The sequence below is a fragment of the Silurus aristotelis genome (genome assembly GCF_946808225.1).
Source record: "Silurus aristotelis genome assembly, chromosome: 26".
Taxonomy (NCBI): domain Eukaryota; kingdom Metazoa; phylum Chordata; class Actinopteri; order Siluriformes; family Siluridae; genus Silurus; species Silurus aristotelis.
This window is the reverse complement of record NC_139599.1, coordinates 16,269,243-16,287,888: the sequence shown is the minus strand read 5'-3', so window position 1 is coordinate 16,287,888 and position 18,646 is coordinate 16,269,243. Positions and strand designations below refer to the sequence as shown.

General features: G+C 46.8%; 1 protein-coding gene across 4 annotated transcripts in view; it reads right to left on the bottom strand.

The window, feature by feature from the left end:
* sptbn2 (spectrin, beta, non-erythrocytic 2) overlaps nt 1–18,646 on the bottom strand; it is a 55,809-nt gene that overhangs the window by 4,423 nt on the left and 32,740 nt on the right. For 2 of the 4 annotated variants that reach the window (XM_083530778.1, XM_083530779.1), the window contains 36 exons: nt 15,969–16,120; nt 15,668–15,841; nt 13,531–13,622; nt 12,239–12,319; nt 11,307–11,422; nt 10,989–11,101; nt 10,623–10,810; nt 10,268–10,385; nt 9,993–10,151; nt 9,576–9,878; nt 9,336–9,489; nt 8,869–9,263; nt 8,612–8,716; nt 8,254–8,412; nt 7,958–8,169; nt 7,703–7,840; nt 7,371–7,590; nt 6,595–6,948; nt 6,330–6,512; nt 6,036–6,238; nt 5,770–5,860; nt 5,439–5,585; nt 5,077–5,340; nt 4,584–4,808; nt 4,397–4,486; nt 4,023–4,316; nt 3,780–3,910; nt 3,499–3,703; nt 2,893–3,270; nt 2,555–2,799; nt 2,134–2,272; nt 1,920–2,004; nt 1,452–1,648; nt 1,255–1,373; nt 1,039–1,114; nt 856–957 (listed from right to left, as the gene is read on the bottom strand). In XM_083530778.1, coding sequence (XP_083386904.1) covers nt 856–957; nt 1,039–1,114; nt 1,255–1,373; nt 1,452–1,648; nt 1,920–2,004; nt 2,134–2,272; nt 2,555–2,799; nt 2,893–3,270; nt 3,499–3,703; nt 3,780–3,910; nt 4,023–4,316; nt 4,397–4,486; nt 4,584–4,808; nt 5,077–5,340; nt 5,439–5,585; nt 5,770–5,860; nt 6,036–6,238; nt 6,330–6,512; nt 6,595–6,948; nt 7,371–7,590; nt 7,703–7,840; nt 7,958–8,169; nt 8,254–8,412; nt 8,612–8,716; nt 8,869–9,263; nt 9,336–9,489; nt 9,576–9,878; nt 9,993–10,151; nt 10,268–10,385; nt 10,623–10,810; nt 10,989–11,101; nt 11,307–11,422; nt 12,239–12,319; nt 13,531–13,622; nt 15,668–15,841; nt 15,969–16,120 — 6,407 coding nt within the window. The remainder of the gene's footprint in view (nt 1–855; nt 958–1,038; nt 1,115–1,254; nt 1,374–1,451; nt 1,649–1,919; nt 2,005–2,133; nt 2,273–2,554; nt 2,800–2,892; nt 3,271–3,498; nt 3,704–3,779; nt 3,911–4,022; nt 4,317–4,396; nt 4,487–4,583; nt 4,809–5,076; nt 5,341–5,438; nt 5,586–5,769; nt 5,861–6,035; nt 6,239–6,329; nt 6,513–6,594; nt 6,949–7,370; nt 7,591–7,702; nt 7,841–7,957; nt 8,170–8,253; nt 8,413–8,611; nt 8,717–8,868; nt 9,264–9,335; nt 9,490–9,575; nt 9,879–9,992; nt 10,152–10,267; nt 10,386–10,622; nt 10,811–10,988; nt 11,102–11,306; nt 11,423–12,238; nt 12,320–13,530; nt 13,623–15,667; nt 15,842–15,968; nt 16,121–18,646) is intronic. The other 2 variants (XM_083530780.1, XM_083530781.1) reach the window with 1 other exon arrangement.

The following is an 18,646-nucleotide window of genomic DNA, read 5'->3' as shown; positions in this document are numbered from 1 at the left end:
TTTCTGCTCCAAGTCTTACACACACACACACACACACACACACACACACACACACACACACACACACACACACACACACACACACACACACACACACACACACACACACACACAAACACACACACACACACACAAACACACACAAACACACTAAGACAAAAACACAGTGAAATGCAGAAATCCAGACAGCATCATCTAACAAACTCCCGGTTTTGAGCACAAGTCCGGCTTTAAGAAGGAGACTAATGAGGTTCAGTTCGGCCTTCATGCTACAGATATTTAATACAAATCTCCCACAGGAACAGACCACACTAGCAGTATACGGCCAAAAGTTTTTGGACAACTGACCATAAGATTGCAGTGGGCTTCTTTTTTGAGCATCCCATTCCACACGTGGAACATCATCTGGGTATCACCACGATCACCTATGGCTTGTTCTTTATAGATCGATTTATTAATATTTATAATCTATTTCTGTAAAGCTGCTTTGAGAAAATGTCCAATATTAAAATCGTTATAGAGATCGAATTGGAGTCTTTCAGGGACGCAGAGGGTCTGATCACTTATCCTGGTGGACATAAAGGCCAGAACTGAGCCACTTTTCCACAGAAACAGAAAACGAGGAAACAGGATTGAAAAATACGATTTCTTTGCTCCATGAAATTCATATTTCAGACAAAACTAACTAGAGGAGACATGAAAAGCTGTGACCGGTGAGAACAGTGAAAATGCGCCCCCTAGCAGGTCGAGCGGGGGAACTGCTTCCACTGGTTTGCTAGCTGGCTCAGCGCAGGTTAGCAGGTGAAGCGGGGTTAAGCGATGGTTAGCTGGGCTGAAGCTGGAGTTAGTACTCACACGCTGCTGTGCCTTGTAGGCTTTGGGCACAGGCTTAGAGCTGGCTTTAGTAAGAGGCTTAGGCTTCGTGTTCGGAAGCTCGGTAACTGAGACCGATAAGGACTGCAGGTAAGAGAAGTGTAACAGGTACAGTTAGTGTGTTTGTGTGTGTGTGTGTGTGTGTGTTAGCGTAATAAGCCCAACCTGTGACGTGTCCTGGTCACTGTGCACGCCGTTAACAGACACTGATTGGTTCAATGTAGTCTGGTCCAAACTTGTCCTGAGGGGGAATAGAGAGATAGAGAGATAGAGAGATAGAGAGATAGATAGACTCACTCTCAGTTCATTCCTGTCTTACCGACTCTGAGGCTTAAAACTGAACTAAAAACAATAACGTATAAAACGGTGTAGAAGACCAACCTTGCTCCGGACTCATATTCAGCCTCGGACTGTACCACTTCCTCAGCTGGGGGTGGTGTAGGAGGTCTTCGGGCTTTCTCCTCTTCTTCCTTCCTTCTCTGAATCTCTTGTTCCTCGAGCTGTGAGGTACAGCAGGAATGGTGAACAACAGAGCAGGCTGAGAAAGGAGAAAAGTGTGTGTGTGTGTGTGTGTGTACCGTGGTGAGCTTCTCCAGCAGAGTGAAACGTTCCTCCCAGCCAGCAGCGAGCTTCTCGAAGGCTTCGTGGCGTTTGATGAGACTTTCCACCTCGTCCACGTTGCAGCCGAGTTCAGCCGCACGCACCAGAGGCTCCTGACCAGCCAACCAGGACTCTGCTACCGAGGCGTCCCTGCTGAACTGCAGCACCTCAAGGACTGCCACAGAGAGAGAGAAAGAGTGTTCACTCACTCATTCACATACTCTTTAACTTACTCCTTCACTCACACACTCGTTTACACACTCCTTCACTCATTCATTCACACACTCATAAACATACTGCTTCATTCATTCCTTCAGGCATTCAGACTCTCCCTTCTCACTCCATTCACACTCACTCAATCCTTCACTTATTCACACACACTCACTCATTCATACACACATTCTTTCGCTCCCTCCTTCCATGACTCTCTCCCTCTCTGAACTCACCAATCTGCAGGTGGTCCATTTTGTCCTGCCACTTCTGAGTGATTTCATCTCTCTTTTCCTGAAGCTGCTCCATTTTCTCTCGGATCTGCAACACAATCAGATACTTTGTGAGTGTGATTGCGTGTGTATATGCTGTGAACACAAAGTTATTGTGCTGTGTGTGTGTGTGTGTGTGTGTGTGTGTGTGTGTGTGTGTGTGTGTGTGTGCGTGCACCTCGTCTGAAGCGTAATGGTTGTTGTTGATGAGGGCATGTCCCATGTCAGTGCAGGCGATGAAGCTGCCAGATCTGGCCTCGATCTCTGCTTTAATGTCCTGGTGATTGGCAATGACGAGTCCGGCCGACGACACGTCCCTGTCAGACACACACACACACACACACACACACACACACACACACACACACACACACACACACACACACAGAGAGACAGTTACTACATGACAATCCATAATGCTCGTGCATGAACCTCTGGAAAAAATGGTATTGTATTGAGGGGAAAGTGAAAGCTTAGTGCAGATGATGGACTTTTATATGGAAGGTCATGGGTTCGAATCACAGCACCACCAAGCTGCCCCTGCTGGGCCCCTGTCCAAGGCCCTTAACCCTCACTTGCACAGTTATATATACACTCACCTGGGGCTGTCATGAGACTGGATCTGCAAGTTAATGCCGTCCATCCACAGCATCAGATCTCGGACCATGTTAAAGAAACGGAACTTCTCCACCGTGTCCAATAGCAGCAGCCTTCTGTCCTGAGTGGCAGCCAGAAGCCCCTCCCACGCCTCGGTGACAGCGCGTTCGTGGCGATGGATGTCGTCTGCCTTTTCTCCTGCGTACGCTTTCTGCAGACGCGAGGCATCGTCCTGCACCTGAGTGACCTACAGTGATACAATGTACAGTTTCACCAAATGTACAAAACTATCAAATTCAAAACCGTAACCGACTCTCTCTCAACGCCCCCCTGAACTGACCTGTCCGCTGAGCGCATGCACGTCGTGCTCGTAGGTGGTATGCTGCCGGTGGAGGTGCTGCACGGTGTTGAGGTCGCGGCCCAGATCAGCAGAGTTCAGTGCCTCTCTTTTGTTGCGGACACGCGCCAGTGCCTCGCGAGCGTCCTGCTGGAAGCGCTGCAGCTCGTACGACGCGGCCAGCATCTGCGTGCGCGTGTCCATGAGCTCCAGCAGGTCGGCCCAGGCCTCGTTCAGGCCGTCCTTCCACTCGGCTACGCTGGCATTCTCCGGGTGGCCAGACTCAATCAGAGCGTCCGCCTGGGCGTTCACGGCATCCACGCGTTCCTGTCCGATCGCGCTCGTGTCCCGCGCGAACTCCCGGAAACGATCTCGCAGCATCTGAGACGGGGAGACAGGGCAGGACTATTTACAGAAAGGAAATTATTTTATTACCGTCTCCAGCCAAGTAAACTGATCTCTGCTGGAATTTAATACACACCATGACAGACCATTTGCCTTTTTCCAGGAGAGTAACTGATGCCCTATTTCCTGGACTGGTTCAAAGTATCTACTGTCAATTGAGAAAAAAAATCCAGAAATCAAACGCGGAAAAAAACAAACACTCACCGTGACGTGCTCGTAGTCCTGGCCGAGCTCGTGCGATCCGGCGACCACCTCCCTCTCGGCGATCCACTGCTCCAGGTCATCAACTTCTCGCTTCAGCTGCGTGAGACGCAGTCTCTCCTGCAGTTTTCCCCTCCTCTCCTCGGCCAGGTCTTTCAGTCCGGCGTACAGCTTGTCCACCTGAGCTTGCCTCAGCGCGATCCGCTCACTGCCACGGAGTGTGTCAGAGTTACCATTTGGACAGACACCTGTTTTAGAGAGACATCTAGCAGAATGTTCTTTACCTCTCAGGATGTTCACCATCCACCATGAGTCTGCTGCTATTGGCCAGCTGGTGAATGGTCTGAGCGTAATCCTCCAGCGCCTGCTCCAAGATCTGGTGCTTCTTCACCATGACCAGAGCACTTTGCTCATCCTTTACAGTTAGAACATGGTGAATTTACATCAGTGGATTTTACTTTGAAAGACTAAGTAATTCAACTCTTATAGTATGAAAAGCCCACACACACACACACACACACACACACCTTGGCCTTCTCTTCGGACATCATGTGAAGCTCCTGCTCTCCCATCCAGGCCTCAGCCTCGGCAGCGTCTGCATAAAACTGCTGAGCTCGATGGGCCTCCAGGAGGCGTGTGTGTCTCTGCGCCGTCTCGGAAATAAGCCACGCCCACAACTCCCCGAGCTCCTTCAGACGCTCCTCAAGTGCCGCCTGCCGCTCTCCATCCACCTCTGACTCCGGCCCGGGGGCCATGTTACGTCCGTGGGTCTGCAGATCGTCGATGCGAGGCTGATGGCCCTGGATCTCCTTCTGCAGAGTCTAAAAATTAGGATGGAGAGAAACATGAAAAAAAGGGAGAGAGTACCTGGAATTATCAACTCTTCAGTTACGAGTCATACCTGGTTCTTTTTGATGAGCAGCTGAACGCTGGGCAGGTCTTTGCCGTGATCTGTGGAGGTAGCCAGTGGCATTCTCTCTTTCACCCACAGCTGGAGGATGGACAGACAGGAAAAAAAAAAATTACATTTGGTATATTTTCTAATATGGGGCTTGGAAAAAGTGCTGAGTGCCAAGTGTGAGTCTCACGATCTCGTCCTCCAAGTCTCGGTTGAACTGGTGGGCCTCTTTAGATGCAAGCAGGTGTTTTCTTCTCCGATTGAGAGGCTCCTGGAGCTGAGAAAAGGTGTCTGTTACTCTCCTCTGCTGGCCATCCAACTCCACGATGCCTGCGTCCTCCTGTGACAGGGCCAGGGCTTGTGACTGCAGAGCCTGAACCTCCTTCTCCCGTACATCCATCTGATGCTCCAGCATCTGACAAACACACATTGCATCAAATCAGGAATATTCATGACTGCTATCGGCAAAATCTGATGTGGGTGATTTAGATGACCTGTGGACCAGGGGTCTCAGAATCACGGATTTGTCTAGTGAAATTCAAATTCTCCAAAGCTTTAAAGTTAAAGCAAATCAGTGAATGGACTATTTTCAGACTTAGGTTCATGCTATCCTGACCACCTCCGAGTTCGAGTAGTGTGATGTCAGTTATATTTGCTATTCCGTCACCTTCACGCGAGTGTACCTGGTGTTTCTTGAGCATGATGTTGACGCTGGTCAGGTCCTTGCCGAAGTCATCGCTCTGCAGCTGTGAGGAGAGGTTCTGCAGCCACGTGTCGAGAGCCGAGCAGCTCTGGGTGAACAGCTCGGCGCGGTTAGCGTCAAACAGACACTGCGCTTTGGTCTGCGTGGTGGTCTCCAACAATTCCCACTGCTTCTGAAGCTCACGCAGGGTCTCGGACACGGTCTCCTCTAGCTCGGGCTTCTCCTTTACTAAAGCTTGACCCTCCTAAAAGAGAAAGAGTGAGAGACCTTTTATCTTTTACAGTTCCTAAACACTTAGCTTGGGGCGAATGCGCACTGGTGTGTGTGTGGTTGCATACACACCTTATCGATCTTGTCCAGCCAGTCCTTGTTGGAGGCCAGCTCAGCCATGAAGGCCTGGTGCTTCTGCCACTTGCTGTGCAGGTTCCTGGCCTCATCGTATGTCATGTCCTGAGCTGTCAACATCTTCTCATTTATCCACAGAGTTAGCTATGATCAAAGAGAATGAGAGAGAGAGGGAGAGGAAAAACAGAAATCAGTTAATTTACTACTAATTACCCCAAACCAATCCAGCTGGAATCTTGCTAATGAGCAGCAGCCAGTGGAAGGAGGGGGGAAAAAAGCCCAGTACCAGGCTCCTGATGTGTGTGTGTGTGCTCGTGTGTGTCTCTACCTCCTGCCCATCCTGGAGGAAGTGCTGTAGCTCTCTGTTATCCTTAAGTTTACCCAGCAGCTCATTTGCAGCCTGTTTGTTCTTCTGATGCCTGAAAAACAGGAGAGAATAAATAAATGACTGAAAGAAAGAAAGAACAAACTGATTCCAATTAATATTCTGATAATGATTTATGACCTCCAGAGGGCGCTAGTGATATTGCAGGAAATACAGTATACAGTCTACCGCTGTATCCTGGGCACTCGCATCTTTTCCCTTCTTCTCACCTCTCCTCAATGGAGTCTGCTTTCTCCTGGATCTTGTCGCCGTTGGCATTCCCGTCGGACACGAGGCGCCGCCCCGACTCCACCACGCCGTTGATCTTTTCATCGCTGGCCTCCATGGTGGTGAGGAAGTCCTCATGCTTCTTGATGGCCTCCAGTGCCCCTTGCAAACTCGATGGCATCTCAGTATGCGACAAAACATACTCCTGAACAAAAAGAAACGGATAAAAGGTCAGATCTTTACGGCAAACTTTCCTTCCATCAATATCTTTTATGCTTCTCATATCTGCCTCTAACCTGGCTGTTGAGGAAGCTCTCGGCCTGCTTGGCGTCTCTGAGGAAGGTCTGAAAGTCGAAGGCTTGGGCCAGCACACACTGTCTGCTCTCCCACATCCTGCGTAGATCCTGCCAGCCCGTGTCTAGAGCCTGCAACCGCTGAGCCAGGAACATGTGCTGAGCGTCCGTCTGGCCCTGAGTCACCTACACACATTACAGTATATGGGTATGATGAGTACACTGTGTGTTCTGTGAAATAGACAATGATGAATGTATTGCTTCCCACTTCTGCCCCAGTGGCCTTGATCCTCTCGTAGTCATCGCGGTAGTTGTCTATCTCGTTCTTGATGGCTTCGTGCTGACCCAGGAGCTGCTCTGCTTCGGCGAGCGAGGTGGGTGTGTCCTCGGAGGCTACGGCGGTCTGGGTGCGAGAGAGCCAGGCCTGGAAGTCATCGAGGTGACGCAGGAAGCCCTGCAGCTTGGAGGCCTCGCCCAGACCCTCTTCGCGCTTCTTCATGGTGCTGCACAGCTCCTCCCACACCTCCTCCATGTCAGCCAGCCCTGCTTGAATCTCCTCTGCCTGCTCGGGGTGCTCGGATGCCAGCTTCTCGGACTCGGCTCGCTGAGCACCCAGCTTTCCCTGTAGAACGACATGAGGAAGTGTATTAGGTGTGTGTGTGTGTGTGTGTCTGTGAGATGATTAGCATCTGAGTTTGACATTTCCAAATGCTCCTAACAAATAAATACATTCAGTTTGATCATTTTGTGTGTGTGTGTGTGTGTGTGTGTGTGTGTGTGTGTGTGTGTGTGTGTGTGTGAGCTTGCGTATAGCCTCTAGGTCTCTCATCAGGCTTCTGAGCCTCCACAGGTGTATGCGTGTGTATGGAATGTGTGTGTAGCCTCCGGTGCTCTTGGCTTGCTCTAGGCTTCTACATGTATCAGCAAGTGTATGTGTAGCTGTATAACTACATTAGAAAATATCTGATTGATCATTTTTACAACCGCATTTGAGTTCAGCTTCCAGAGAAAAACAATAACCTGGTAAATATCAAGCCACTGTACCTGTATGGCCTCCAGGTCTTTCTCCATTCCGGTGAGCTTGCGCTGTAGGGCCATGACCCCGGCCAGGTCATTACCGAGACCCTGAGTGGACTCTATCACTTTTGTCTTCTCCTTCATCCAGCTCTTGAGCTCGTTACACTCCAAATGGTAGTTCTGAAGGTTAAGGGCTGATTCCAGAGCCTGCTTCCTCTCATCTGCCAGGCGCTGGAACTCATGCCACCTATAGAGCGAATAAAATGTCTTACAGAATTCTGTTTTTGAATAAATGACTCCATATGGTCAAAGGCTGTGGTGGTAAGTGTGTGTGTGTGCATATGTGGGAGGTTGTGTACCTGTTATTCAGTTGGTCCCGAGTCTGGTTAATTTGTTCCTTGTTGCAGTTGTCGGATTTGAGCAGCTGCTCTGCGACCTGATTGACGTCTGCGATGCGAGAGCCAATATTATTCATCTCCGGCTCTAGAGTCTCGAACCTGCACGACCACAGCGCAAACAGTTCACCACCACAATACAACAGAACACCGAAATAACACAGAACGAGCAAAAATATAGCATGTTGTCTTGTATTTAAACCTGTCCAGGCTGCTTACCTTTGCTGGACCACCTCCAGGTCCTCGAGTTTGGAGGGGATCTCCATGGTGAGGAGCCACTGCTCCTTCTCTCCGATCCACAGCTGGCAGGCGTCTGCCTCGCTGAACATCCGGTACAAAGCCAAAGCCCCCTCCAGGGCGTTGCGCCGTGCTGAGGACAGAGATTTTAACTCCTCATAGCGCTGCTCTATGGCAGGGAGACGACCCTCCACCTGTGAATGAGAGAGAGACAGGGTCTACAAGAGGACCATTAGAAAACATAGTGTGTAGGTGACCTATGGATTTGGTACACTTACCTGTGGAGACTGGTCGTATTCTGAAGGCAGTGACTGAGCCTGCTCATGGAGTGAATCGATGAGAGAGCGATGGCTCTGGATCTCCTCCTCTACCTCCTTCTGCTTTCGTGCCAATGTCTGTGTTGAATACTCATCGTGGCCGACCTCCTGGCTGGACACCTGCCATAACACGTTCAGGATATTAGCATACAGTAATCATTTCATCACTGTAACAGAACAGTAAGTATTATACGTTATTGTTACAGACATCGCAGTTACATTTAACATCTCTGTTACAAACATTGCAATTACATCGTTGTTACAATCATATTATTACAAAACTTCAAGACATGCCTCTAAATGACTATGTGAGATTTACCTGTCTAAAAGCCTCCTGGAGCCAGACCTCCATGTCGTTGGCATCGGTCTGGAACTGATGGAAAGCTACAGACTCTTTCAGATGCTGCTCTCGCAAACGAGATGCCTAGTCGGACCAAAGAAAAAAATAGAAAGATCAGATCATGACTCTTACTTTCAATAGTAAATTGAAAGTCCCTCTAACCATCCCTTCATCAACCATTAGCTGTTTATCATCATGTCCGTCCATCCATCCATTCACTCTTCCTTCTTCCTCACCTCCTCTAGTCGGGCCCACTGAGCTTTGATCTCTTTGATCCTCTCCGTTATCTCAGGTGCCCCACAGTGCCCCTCCTTTACCAGCTGCTCCCCAGAGGCGATGCTGTTCCCCAGCGGGCAGTACCGGGCAGCCATCTCGTCCCGGAATGCCTCGTGCTTCGAGAGAAGCAGCAGGGCAGAGGTTAGGTCCTTCCCGCACTCCTCTGTCGCCATGATCTGCTCCTGTTCACGCATCCATGCTGCCTCCTCCCCGAGCTCCCACAGCAGCTGCCAGAGGCGCCGCGACTCCTCCAGCTGTCTCCGTCGCTCGGCTGCCAGCCTGCCGAGCTCATCATACGCCTGGCCCAGAAGCTCCACCTTCTCCTCCACCAGCGCCGGCTCGCACGGCTTATAGACTGCAAGAAGATGCGGTGTTAGGACAAGTGTGTTTGTCTGTATGCTTAAAAAAAAACAAAAGCAACACTCACTCATCTCTTCTGAGGTGAAGCGATTCGCTGCGGCCTGCACTCCCCGGATCCTCTCCGCCTGCGCTGAGATGTCAGCCTCCACCAGTGTGTGTTTCTGAAGCAAGTCGTCCACGTCGTGAAGGTGTTTCCCGCTGTCTTGGGACTGCAGACGACCCTAAACACACATTCAAGCTCAATCATTTCTGATGCGGACTTGCAAAATACCCTTGTATATGTATCCCAAGGAGTTAAGTCACGTACCTTCATGTCCTCCATCCAGTCCATAATGTGTCTCATTTCCTGCAGAAGCCTCTGCAGGTCACGGTGTGCTGCGAGTCGTTCGCGTCTGGCAGCGAGCAGCTCCTTCAGGTACTCCCACAGGCGTAGCACGTTGTCCCGGCGCGCCAGGACGCGACGCACGTCGTGATACGACTCGGCTTCGAGCTCGTGGGCCACGGCTTCCACGGCAGCCACTCGCTCACCATAAGCCCCGATGTCCGTCTCGATGGCCTCGTGCTTGCGTGTCGCCGCTTCCACTGCGCCCAAGTCGAAACCGAAGTTGTCCTGGATTCATAGCGTAAATGCAACAATATAAAATACAATTTTAATTCAAATTTTTCATAACATGGTAACAACCTGAAAACCTATTTTTCTGCCAAACAATTAATTCTGTCTGACCTGCGAGACAAGCCGCTGGTTCTCGCTAAGCCACGTCTCCCTCATGGCGGCTTTGCGGTCGAAGCGCGCCGCCAGCATCTCCAGCTTCTCCTGCCGGATCAGCTCGTTCCTCAGAGCCAGCTCGCGCTCATGCTCTGCCTTCTCCAGACGTTCCCATGCCTGTTCGACCAATCACAGAGCACAGCTTGGTTTCACTCTTAAAAATGGGCTCTGTACAAACTAGACTTGGTCATGTATGGAAATGTGTGTGTGTGTGTGTGTAAGCGTGCGAGTACCTTGTTGATGTCAGAAATGAGTTTTCCCTCTCGGGGCATGTAGACTTTCTGGTTGTTGGCCCTCATTTTGCTCTGGATGGTGAACAGGAGAACCTCCAAATTCCCCTTCTCTGTAAACCTTTCTCACACACACACACACACACACGCGCACAAACACACACGCACGCGCGCGCACGCACGCACGCACACACACACACACACACACACACACACACACACACACACACACACACATATACAGTTTACAGGAATGCCAAATAGAAAAAAGCCATACATTATCAATCCCGAGTTTATGTAGTAGATGTGTGTATGCATATGATGTGTGTGTGTGTGGTGTGTATATTTATATACACACTTGGGTGGTTTCTCCACAGTACGGTAGGTATTGAAGGCCTGAAGCTGGTTCTGCACGCCGTTCAGCGAGTTTGCAAGCTGCCGGTCGTTAAGCGTGCCGATGGTCTGCTCGATCCACTGCAGAAGCTCCGAGGCCAACGTTTCGTACTTCTCGATCAGCTGGTCCGCCTCGATTGCGTAATCCAGCACCTACACACCCACACACACACACACACACACACACACACACACCCACGATCACCAGCAGCTCTGGAGAAGTATGGATGTCTAAGAGTGAATCATTATGGCCACCTCAACCATCACACACACACACACACACACACACACACACACACACACACACACACACACACACACACACACACACCTTGCCAATACGTTTGCCCTCCACGGCAAGTGCCTTCATCTTGCTGAAGTAGTGGTAATACGTGGCCACGTAAGTGATGATCGACTTCTCATCCGGCTGATCCACGTTCACATCTACACACACACACACACACACCCCAAAATAAATATATATTAGTAAAACAATATAAATAACGTTACACATGTACACAATGTAATGTGTGTGTTTCCTGTTTGTGTGTGCTTGTGTATAAATTATAAGTGTGTGTAAATGTATGTTGGGAACAAAAGTGTGTAAGTATGCTATAGTGTGTGTGTGTGTGTGTGTGTGTGTAAATACCCTCAGGATCCAGCAGTTTGGTAAGCCCCATCTCCTTCTCTGCGATGTTGAAGGCGTTCTGCAGGTTGTAGTGAGCGTTGGATCGCTTCAGCGTGTCGAACTCGATCAGGTCCGGCCTGGAAAAGATACAGCGGGACAGATAGATAGAGAGAAAAAGAGAGGAGGAATTATCAAACTTTTCTTAGCACCTTGTTTTCTTAAGCACATAAACAAGTACCCACACTGCAGTACTTGTGTCTGCCAGCTGAGGGCAGCATTCAGACAGTGTAATGCTGTGCTGCAGTGTGTGCACACACACATCGTTTGTTCTCCTTATGTAGGTCATATAATCCCCCGTTCTGGAGCGCAGTGTGAGCAGAACAGCGCAAACACACTAGCAGTTTCGGGATGGATCGCTAGATAGATAGATGGATGGACTGACGGGGCGATGGAGAGCTAAATGGATTGTTAGAAGATGGATGGCTGAAAGATGAGATGGAGGCTCAGGTGGGCCATTAACCTTCGTCGTAAATCAGGAGCACGAGAGCAGCGGCGTGAGACTGGAGTCATCAGTCACGCCGATGGATAGATGCCTCTCTCACACACAACAAGGAAGTATACCTTAAGTGCATCATTGACCAAAGTTACACCATGGTCTAATTTTTTATCTGTTTATAGCTACACCTCATGGCCAGACCCCTGACACTGGAGACTCCTTATTTTTTAGCCTGTTCCTATGGAAACAATCCAGACCAATCAGATTTGAGGAGACATCAGCATGTAGCAATAAGGGGATTATGGGACCTGACAGTAACTTCAGCAACTGACCTGCAGACTGCAGTGTGTGTGTGTGTGTGTGTGTGTGTGTGTGTGTGTGTGTGTGTGTAATAAACTCATCACTTTGTTGTGCTTCATGTTTGCATTGGGATGCATGACCTTGGACCTTGTGTTACCTGTGTTTGTGCACGATGGCGTTGAACGCCAGGCCGTCTCTCCAGCTGGTGGTGAAATTGTGCACATTGACATTCGGGTACCTGCAACACAAACAGCCCATTAGTGTGTGTGTTTGTTACATCATTGGTTGTGTAACCAGTTACACAATACACTAGTCTAATAATTAACACACAACTCACAACTGTTAATGCTGTAAGACCCTGCGTTCATGCAATCAGGGTGTTCTCTTTTTCCGGCAGGAAGCAGTAATGTCTCGTCTCCTACTTTGTAAGCAATGAGTCCTAATGTCCCCGTAATTGTGTTGGTGCACTGCTAAGAATCTTTTTATATTCAGTCACTTTTATTAGGTTGGCACTTGTATCCTTACTCACACACACACACACGCACGCACGCACGCACGCACGCACGCACGCACGCACGCACGCACGCACGCACGCACGCACGCACGCACGCACGCACGCACGCACACACACACACTTATCTAGTTTTTTCTTTTTATCCGGTTTTGATTGGAGCAAAACCGACTGACTTAGCAGGTCATACGTGGCTAAAATAATAAGAGCTCCTGAGGGAAATCCCCCTCCCGCTTCCCACCTCCCCCATGTGACATCATCAGACAGATTTAGGTCTTTGGTTTTGGGACATCTAACCTAACACCTTGCCAACACTACGCAAAAACGTGTCCACGAGCGTGTCCTCATTTCAAACCGCGGACGTCAAGAGCAAGCTGTTGCTTGGACCCCAAAAATCGCTGCTATGTTATTTTTATTTGTTCCTGTCATCTGTCCACCTTTTCTCTCACTCTTGCTGTTCTTTCTCCTCATCTTTCTTTCTATCCATCTCTCTATCATTCTTCTTCTCTGAATTGCTCAATTCTCTCCTGAATTACTTTATTTAACTGCATTTAACTCTTTCACACTACATGGTGTTTATTCCAACCATTTCTTTTTTATTATTCTTCTCTCAATTTTCTATCCTTGTTCATCTTAAATTGTTTCAACTCTCCTTCCAATTTCTTTTCATTCCTCTCTCATTCTTTCTTTTTCCACTAAAGAATATAAAACATTTTCTCTTTCTTTCTCTTTCTTTCTTTCTTTCTTTCTTTCTTTCTTTCTTTCTTTCTTTCTTTCTTTCTTTCTTTCTTTCACTATAGAATATAAAACATAATAAAACATCATAGAATTTAAGCACATTTCTTTCTTTCTTTCTTTCTTTCTTTCTTTCTTTCTTTCTTTCTTTCTATAGAATACAAAACATTTTCTCTCTTTCTCTTTTTCTCTCTCATTCTTACCCTGCTGTCTTCATCTGGCACCACAGCAGTAAGGCGTCTTTGGCGGATTTCTTCTCCTTGTTGTCCTCTGTCTCCACGCTGATGTCCTGAATCTGCACACACACACACACACACACACACACACACACACACACACACACACACACACACACACACACACACACACACACACACATTAGCTTATACATAATAAAACTAAAGTAATGCAGATCTACATCTTGACCCTGACCTGAGTTGCACTTTTTGAACCTCATATACCTCACTGATTTCTTATTAGCTGGAAAAAAAAAACCTCCACTCTTCTGGGAAGATGTTCTGTGGAAATGTAAAGCATTCATGGAGCTGGCTTTGTGCACAAGGCACAGTTGAAGTGAAGGGAAAACTAAAGGCATGTAAAAGACGTCCAATACAATTGTGAACGGCTCAGGAACAGTCAGATGTCCCACATAACCCTTTTGTCCATCTAGTTATTAATTACATCAAGCTGACAGAGCATCAACTCAGCACACATACAAACTCCCGTTAGAAAGGAACCTGCTCTCAAATTAGCTCGCAAAAAAAGTTGAAATAACCCTGCTGTTCGTACAGAGAGAGATTTGGACAGCTAGGTCATGAACATCGAGGCTGCGATATTTCAGAGCTGTCAGATCTAGAGCGAATGCCCAGAGACTTATCGGCGGGGGATCGGGTGCTAAATTGGAAACATGACCGCGATACTTTTTCTCACACACAAAATGTAGTACAAATCTACAATCAAGTCACACTCATTTGACCATCAACGACCCGAAATGACGTCCTTTCGACAATGAGGAACAATCATTAAACTGGGCTGCGCTAATCAGAACCATCAGGATCCTGGTGCGATCGGGACCTTTTACATTTACGCCAGATGCCCTTGTATTTATTTTATTCAGACCACTCATCCCTGATGGGGTTAAGGACCTTGCTCAGGGGCCCAGGAGTGGCTGCTTGATGTGACCGAGATTTGAAGTCACAACCTTCAAATTCAAAATCCAATGCCTTCACCGCTAAGCTACCACCTCCCCAACCATCATCATCATCAGAGCAAAGCTTCAGTACTGAGCCTCAGTTCCAGCTGATTGGACTGAACCACAGCTAAGAGGTCAGAAGTAAGCGTTCTGGGCTGGGGTTTAATCACAGGAATGGGATCAAAGCGCAACCCTGAGTAAACCTCTTGTCTAGAGAGAGTCCTCGCTTTAACCAAGAACATCATTTTCATAATCAATTGCTGAGGGGTGTGTGTGTGTGTGTGTGTGTGTGTGTGTGTGTGTGTGTGTGGGTGGGTGTGTTTTAGTTGAATTTTTTACTCCTGTGTGTCTAATATTTTTAAGGTAATGTTACATGTTTTTCTTCAAAATTCTTTTTTCATTTTTAGGGTATAGTTTATATAAATACATAAAATACTCCAACATACTCTACTGAACCTAACCAGAAAAAAAAAAAGAAAAGCAGAAGTGAATTTCCGGTTCAGTTGAAAAAAAAAAAATATATATCCATTAAAAAAAGAAAAACATGTAACATGCTGAGCTTGGAGGGGAAAACCCACGCTGCTGAACCATGAACAGAGAATTCAAAATACTAAAAATGAAACTGAAAGTAATTATAGACTCACAGTCTCACAAGTATTGGGACACCTGACTGTTCCAGTCATATGTGGTTCGTCCCCACAACGTCAGGGACACACAATTTTACACAATCTTTAGATTCAGTAGTGTAAAATTTTCCCTTCACTTGAACTAGGAGACCTAAACCTGTACCAGCAAGACCCCAGCTCCATGAAGATCTGCTTTCCATGGGCAAAAAGTGTGTGGAATATCTCCTGCTATAGAGCTTCAGAGCTATTGAACACCTTTGAGATGAATGTGAACACTGGCCTCACATCACCTACATCAGCACCTGACTGAACACCCTTGTGGTTGAATGAATCTCAAAGATCTCCACAAAATCTAATGGGACATCCTCCCAAAAGAGTGGAGTTTATTACAAAAGCAACTTGAGACTCCATGGGGAATGTGAGGTTTTTTGCAATATTTAAGAATCAAGAAGTCCCACATGTTTCCAACCAACATAAATCTGCCATCTTGTAACTGTGTGGTAAGCCCCGCCCCCTCTGTACCTGGAAGCGCAGGATGATGGTCCAGATGAGGCCGAGTGTGAGGCGGTGGTTGCCATCAACAATATCGTGAGAGCCCATGTTCTCCAGATGGACCTTTTGCTCCTTGAGGAACTGCAGAGCTTTATCCACATTCTCCAGACAGTGGATTCTCATCCGACCTTTAGTGGGCTTGGGCTGGAAAGAGCGCAAGGAGAAAAAGAGAGAGATTAAGGAGGGAGAGAGATAACAGCAGGGTGAGATCACTATAAGTGAAGATTGAGATGGAGTGAGTGAAAGAAAGAATGAGTGCAGAGGTACCGACCAGTTGTTCGGAGGAGAGCACCTCCAGCAGGCGGATGAGCATTCGTCCATCGCGCAGGTCTGTGTACAGGTCGCTGATCCGGCACGTCACACGACCCAGGTGAGAGTTCACCCATTTGGTGAATGTCTTCTTCTGTACAGCTTCTCGCTCATCTACGAGATAAACACAAACACACACACAATTAGAAAATGGTGACAAAGAAGGTACATACTAACTATTCCTTCTTTCTTATTCTTGGGTTGCCAATACTTTTGTCCTAACTGACCAACTTATATATACACACACACACACACACACACACACACACACAATATGTAAAAATTTGAGAATAATAAATACAAAATGTGAGATGTTATCAAGCATGTTTATTGTTTGAGCTTAGAAGCAGGTGCAACTAATACAGCGACTCCTCCTTCTTTTTCATTCTCAGGGTGTCATTACTTTTGTCCTAGCTGTACAACTAGTCTGTTGTGTTTTATTAACTGTAATTTACTATATATTTACACAATATATACAAAATAAATTAAAGAGTGAAAAATGTCCCACGTTATCGAGTGCATTTACTGTATGGCTGATTTGCATTGAGCCACGCCCACAAAACTCCATAAAAGGCCATAAAAGCTCACAGACAGCTAAAAACGACAAAATTGCAACGTTCTATGTTAATTGTACAGCGAAAGACTGTAGCTAGTCTGACTTTGAATGATCAACAAAATAGTAACAGAAGGCAACACTTCACTCACACACACACACACACACACACACACACACACACACCATCTCCACTTAGTTTTACAATAAATATTGCATAAGAAGTTTCCTTTTTTGACCCTTATTATAGAGATAGAAACACATTGTGATTGTTAGCATAGTGGCTACGTTATGGAAACGTCGTGTGCTTGTTTGAACATATGAGAGGAAGCAATGAGGCTCAAAGTCATGTGATCTGGATGTCCTTTAAAGATTAACACACTCGCATACATACTCTCATCTAGTGTATGCGAACGGGTACACCTAGTTGGACACACTCACACACACACACACACACACACACACACACACACACACACACACACACACACACACACACTCAAAGTCTACTGAGTGAATTCAAAAAAGGAAATGTTTAAATAGTGGGTGTGTATTCTTGTATATGTGTGGGTGTGTGTGTATCAAGTGAAGTGGTATTAACAAGTGATTACAACATGTGGCATAAATAATATAGTGATCTGATACAATTTCTCTCACACACCAGCAGGAACTTTACAAGGACCTATTGATTTACACAAAATGCAGACTTGTGTGTGCACTTAATGTCTCCTTAATCTGTCTTTTAAGGATTAATGTCACTACAAACACACACACACACACACACACACACACACACACACACACACACACACACACACACACACACACACACAGGTTTTATGAGGACCTCCCCCTGACAAAGTGATTATTATTGTAGATAATTAATTTGATGCTATATTTCAGATAAAAGCTGTGAAATGAGGACCCGGTGATTGCAAGGACGTTTGTTACATTGTTGATGAGTGTCCCATTCTCAGGAACTGTCTATGCTAAAAATGCTTCATTTGATTGTTTAAAATATTGTTTTACATTTCCAGCACAGGCAGATAATCACGCACACCTAAAATGCTTGATGTACTAAAAGGCGGCGTGGATTTAATTGCAGGCCCGAATGTTACAACTAGTAGAGTCAAACGGGTCTGAAATTTATATTACACTTGTCAATTGCATAACATTTTCCACCTCCAACGTCCCCAAAAGTCCACCCACTCCTCCAAACTCGCCCCCCAGCTATTTAATATTTAAAGAAATTAGAAATCTGTAGCCCCTTCTAATGATATCGCACCTCCCCAGGACATCGGGTGACGCCCCTGACCTTTCCCTCTTCCCTTTTCAATATCTCCATCTTCCTTGCGGCATTTCTACCTTTTTTTCTTTCTTTTTATGCATTGTTTGCTCGCTTTCTCGTGTTTCCATCTCCGAGCCGGGAAACGCTATCTCGCTTTACGTAGCATTGGAAAAAAATAACAAAAAAATAACAAAAACCACACACACACACCCACACAAACACAGTGAGAGATAGCAGACAGAGTGATTAAACAGCTGGCCGAAGATAATCTATGATTCGATGAAAGGATACGGAGGCGCCGTGAGCTGGAGCCTGACCTTTTACCTTTTACACATTGAACATTGTGTACGCTTAGGGAAATTAATAGGGCTTAGCACTCAGTTCGTATTCTGTCGTCATGACTGCCGTGTTTCTGATCTGCCTGAAAAGATTCTTTAGGTGTGGTTCTTCTAAGTGTGGGTTTTTTTTTTTTTTTTTTACACCTGTATTCGTTTCAAGTTCGTTAAAAAGTTCCTAAAGGATTGTTGGAAATTCCAGCTCTTGTAGCTTCTAGACACAAAACAGAGGTCTGGAAGTGCGAAGCCACCAACGAGTTTAACTGGACTTGTTTTTGAAGTTAGTAAAATCAAAACAATTTCTGCTGTTACGCAAAAATAACCAATCACAGACTGGTGTGAGGGGGCGGAGTTTCCACCCTGCTGCTTTTTTTCCCATCCTAGAAATAATTAATAAAGACGACCCTTTGTATCTGTTTGTTGCTCTCGGGTCAAAAAAAGTTAGTTTTTCCCTCCCGGACACT